Source organism: Colobus angolensis, unplaced genomic scaffold, assembly GCF_000951035.1.
Source record: "Colobus angolensis palliatus isolate OR3802 unplaced genomic scaffold, Cang.pa_1.0 Scaffold187, whole genome shotgun sequence".
Classification (NCBI taxonomy): domain Eukaryota; kingdom Metazoa; phylum Chordata; class Mammalia; order Primates; family Cercopithecidae; genus Colobus; species Colobus angolensis.
In genome coordinates this window covers 2,368,244-2,372,739 of record NW_012115010.1, presented here as the reverse complement: position 1 = coordinate 2,372,739, position 4,496 = coordinate 2,368,244, and the positions used below count along the sequence as shown (strand labels likewise).

At 64.0% G+C, this 4,496-nt stretch overlaps 2 protein-coding genes across 2 annotated transcripts; one reads left to right on the top strand and one right to left on the bottom strand.

Moving 5' to 3' along the window:
• Positions 1-321: 321 nt before the first annotated feature.
• Positions 322-3,306, top strand: LOC105510394 (rho GTPase-activating protein 27-like). The gene is made up of 3 exons (XM_011940154.1): positions 322-461; positions 907-1,038; positions 2,359-3,306. Exon 3 carries the CDS (start codon positions 2,377-2,379, stop codon positions 3,175-3,177), a length of 801 nt encoding a protein of 266 aa, XP_011795544.1. The 5' UTR covers positions 322-461; positions 907-1,038; positions 2,359-2,376; the 3' UTR covers positions 3,178-3,306.
• On the bottom strand, positions 342-1,032 carry LOC105510393 (formin-like protein 5). The gene has a single exon (XM_011940153.1). It carries the CDS (start codon positions 1,009-1,011, stop codon positions 361-363), a length of 651 nt encoding a protein of 216 aa, XP_011795543.1. The 5' UTR covers positions 1,012-1,032; the 3' UTR covers positions 342-360.
• Positions 3,307-4,496: the final 1,190 nt, after the last annotated feature.

Below are 4,496 nucleotides of genomic sequence, written 5' to 3'. Positions count from 1 at the left end.
GGGGGAGGGAAGGGTGCGGCAGGTGGCGGGTTCGCACCCGGGAGCTCCGCGCGCCTGCTCCCCTTGTCTCCGTGCTGGGGCGGGAGCTGCGCGGGCCGCATCCCACGGGGAGGAGAAGGTAGGCGAAGGGCTGCCCTCCATCTGGGGGCGGGAGGGGAGCAGGCCCAGGCTCCCAGCGCCAGCCCAGGCTCCCAGCGCCGACCCAGGCATTGACGCCGCTGTAGCTTGGGCAGTGGATGCAGGGGACCTCCTGGCGACTGGTGCGCTCTTGCGCTCCAGGGATCCTCCCTGCTCCCCCAATCCCTCCCCTTCTCTGTGTTTCCCCAGGGTCGAGGAAGGAACCGAGGCCGGGTCTCCTTCTTATCCAGCCCGAGACACTGAGCTCCAGTGGGCGTCCCTGCGCTGGGAATCCCGTTCGGAGTTTTTCCAGGCCTGGCCGGGCGGCGTCGGGAAAGGCCCTGGTGAGGGAGGAGGTGGGCCCGGAGCGGGCGGGTCTGCAATCCTGTTGGAAGGGCTCGCAGTGGGTGATTCAGGGTGCAAATGACCTCCCCGGGAACGGGAACGCCCGCACGAGACAACCAGCCCCAGCCTGGCATTCCCAGAGCCGCGCACGGGAGGGACGCAGGGACTCCGAGACAGCAATCCAGGGGGGAGGGGTGGAGGGGGAAGGCGGAGCAGGGGCGGTCCCACCCTCCTTGGGCTCCACTCGCGACCCGCCAGTGCCCCTTCAGACGCAGCCGTCGCGGCTCCGGGTCCCGGCCTTCTGCTCTGGGCCTCGTCCCAATGCCCCCCGAGGTCCCCAGCAGAGGCATTCAGGCTCCTCCTCGCCCCGCCCAGACACGGCTGCTTTGGGTGTCGGTGACAGCACTCCTGAGCGTCCCTGTCCCTCTTCGCTCCACTTGCCAGCTCCGGTTCCGCGCAGCCTCTCCGGCCTCGCCCCTGGAAACCCCGCCCAGGGCGATGGTAGGGGCCTAACCTGCTGCCACCGCCGGCTCCGCCCACCCAGCCCATGGGCTCCCTGAGGCCCGCCCAGCCGACGTGAGTGCGCTGCGGGGTCCGGGGGGAAGGGGCGCTGGGGGAGTGTCCTCCTTGGGGTTTGTTGGCTCAGCTCTGGGCAGCTCGATGACCCCGCCTCCAGGGCCCAATGTGCTTAGTGACTCAGTTTACTCCCTTTCCTCCTCGAGGAACGCTTGACAAAGTGGCAAAGGAGCCCTGCAGAGGCCCCGGTTGGACCCTGCTCCTTTGGTCCCTCTGCCTCGGCAAGCGGCGGTCTCCTGGCCTCGGGTCCTGGCCAGCTTAGGGGGCAGGAGGAAGTGTGGTCAGTGTGGGACTTTGGATGGGCCATGCACTTCCGGAGAAGACCACCGACTCATGGCTTTGGTGGAGGGGCACAGGCAGATTTAGTTAGGCTCTCCCTCATCCCTGACACCCGGGAGCCAGGGCGGGAGCGGGGCATGTGACCACCACTCCAGAGAGGTTTGGGGGACCCTGCTGTGGGACTCCGCACTGATAGTCACTGTCTCAGAGTGCATTCTCCAGGAGCCACTCTCGTGGGGACACTGTAGAGGTCACAGGGCAGGTGGGCAGGCCGCAGGGGCAGGGCCTTTCTCAGGAGGCGGCGTGAGAGCCAGAGAGCAGGGGGCGGTGCGGGCCGGGCTGGGCGGGTCGGGCTCGGGCTCACGTCTGCGGTGATGCAGCTGGAGAAGGAAAGAGAAACCGAGAGAACCGGTTCCCCCGCATTGGCAGCAGAGGCCTCTACATCAAGGCCCTTGGACTAAGCGGGGCAGGGACAGCCCCCAGGTAGAGCTGTTCGCTGGGCGCTGTGCAGAGCTCGCATCCCAACTCTGACCAGGGGGTCGGGGCGCAAGCTCTTGGAGGGAGGCAGTGCTAGGAGACCCTCTGCGGATTCTCCAGGTGGGACAGGGCCGGGTAGCGGCAGTAAAGGGGATGTTCTTCCTACTTAACTGACGGGAAAAATAAGGCTCAGTCAACTCTTAGGCAAGCGTGGTGTCAACCTTAGAGCAGGCAATCACCCCTTGTTTTAAAGCCAAGGCTTCCCTCCTAGTCGATTTGGACCAAGACTACTCACAATCTCCCCAGGGCAGGACTGAAGCAAGGGCCAAATCTTATAATCAACCCCACGGAACGAAGGGGTTGTCCTAATTCCGGCACTGAGTGTAAGAATGGAAGCCTTAGATGTGATTTTATGCAAGTTGCCATTTTAGAGATGGGAAAACAGGCCCGAAGGCGAACGGCGAGTGCAGGATCGGGACTCGAACCCAAGTCTGTCCCCGAGTGCGGGGCTATCCCGGGCTAGGTGGTCTTGACCTCCGCGGCCCTCCTTCTTGTTGCCTGCAGGAAAACGCAGCGGCCGCGATGGCGGCGGACGTGGAGGGGGACGTGTACGTGCTGGTGGAGCACCCCTTCGAGTACACCGGCAAGGACGGGCGCCGCGTGGCCATCCGGCCCAATGAGCGCTACCGGCTGCTGCGGCGCAGCACCGAGCACTGGTGGCACGTGCGGCGTGAGCCTGGTGGCCGCCCCTTCTACCTGCCCGCGCAGTACGTGCGCGAGCTGCCCGCACTGGGCAACCCTGCCGCCGCCCCGCCGCCAGGTCCCCACCCGGGCCCCGCGGCCCCCGAGCCGCTGGCCTATGACTACCGGTTTGTGAGCGCGGCAGCGGCCACGGGCCCCGACGGCGCCCCCGCGGAGCCCAGAGGCCGAGCCAGCTCCTTGTGCGGCCCTGCGCAACGCGGCGCCGCGACCCAGCGCAGCAGCCTAGCGCCCGGCCTGCCCACCTGCCTGTACCTGCGGCCCGCGGCGCCCGTGCGGCCCGCGCAGTCCCTGGACGACCTGGCGCGCGCCGCCGTCTCGCCTCCCTGCGGCCTCCTAGGAAGCAGCGGCAGCTTCAAGGCCTGCAGCGTGGCGGGCTCCTGGGTGTGCCCGCGGCCCCTGGCGCGCAGCGACTCAGAAAACGTCTACGAGGTCATCCAGGACGTGCACGGCCCGCCGCGGGAGGAGAGAGCGGAGCAGGTACCACCCCGGGAGCGGGGACAGGGGGACGCGGAGGCGGGGAGGCGCGCTGGCGACCGCGTCCGCACGGAGCCGGGGCTCGAGGAGACCCGTTCCGCTCAGTGTCGGGCACGACGCCCACCTCTGTCTGAAGACTGCGGATGAGCGCCCTCTCCCCAACCGCGAAACGGGAGCGGTGCAGGCCCCCAGTCCCTCAACAGCAATTCCCAAAGTTCCTTGGAAGCCCAGAGGGTTTTCGTAATCCAATTGGTGGCAAAATTGCGCTTGAACTGATGTGAGGCTGTTGATGGTCTGTATTTATCGCACTTGTGTAAATATTCATGTTTCGCTGCAGAAAAGGAAATGAGCTCGATGGTCTGCTGCTGCCCCAAGCCCTGCTGGGAGGTTGTATAACCTATAGCAGGTGTGTGCCCCATATTATCTTTCCAAGTCCCAGCTGTTGTGTATTCCGAAGCGCATCTGGGCACAGAACCGGGGGTTGCTGGCCTGCCCCAGCTCAACCGCCTTGCCCGTCTCCCAGGATCCTGGGGTCAGATGAGAGGGTGGATGTGAAAGTCAGGCGTCTGCTTCCCTTTCAGGGTGCTTCCAGCATTTCAATTCCTTTTTTTAAAGAACTCTTGATGGGTTTGTTTCAGAAAGACGTCCGGTTAAGTGAGGTTGTTTTTCCCCCCTCTTCAGAGTCCAGTTGTGTTAATCTGGGAAATCGAAAATAGAGCACGTCTTACATCCTCAGAACACTCTGGGCGACCCTGACATTTTGAACTTTAGGAACTTTTCAGGGAGGGGCAGCCCGAGGGGAAAAAAGGATGCTCAGAACCGTTCTGCCATCTGCCACCGGCCGTGTAGTGTGATGATCCAGAGGCAGTTCCCTTCCTCACTCAGGGTCTCAGTTTGTTCTTCAGCCCAAAGGGAGGGGGTGGACAGATGACCTCTGAACCTTGGGAGCCCCTGATTTCTTTCGCTGTGCCTGATGTCATTACCATGAACATTGATGCCCACCGTGTGCCAGGACTGAGTCTGGGATGCCCAGACGAAGGAGACACCCCTCCGTAGGCCCGCTGCTGGGTCTTCCCTCTGCCCGTCTGGTTGCAATGCAGAGCTCAGGTTTTGAGACTAGGGAAAAGGGGAACTGGACTCTGCTGGGTCACCTGCCAGCTGCTGACAGCCACTTACACGCGAGGACGCTCCCCTAGACCCAGCGTCCTTTGGCACAATATTTGTAATATTTGTAAGCACAATATTTAAGGATTAGGGTTGTGAGCCTTAAACGAGGTAAGGCTTCGAAGCGCTTGGCAGCAGCAGGGGGTCCACCCAGACTGGGTCGTCCTCGTTTGGCTTCCCCTGGTCTCCGCCGCCGTCCCTCGGGCTTCTGCAGCGGCAGCCCGCCGCCTTGTGGCCAGGGTGGAGAACGGCACCTGGCGGGCGGGGCTGGGCACCGCGTCGGGTTCCTGTCTCGCGCCCCT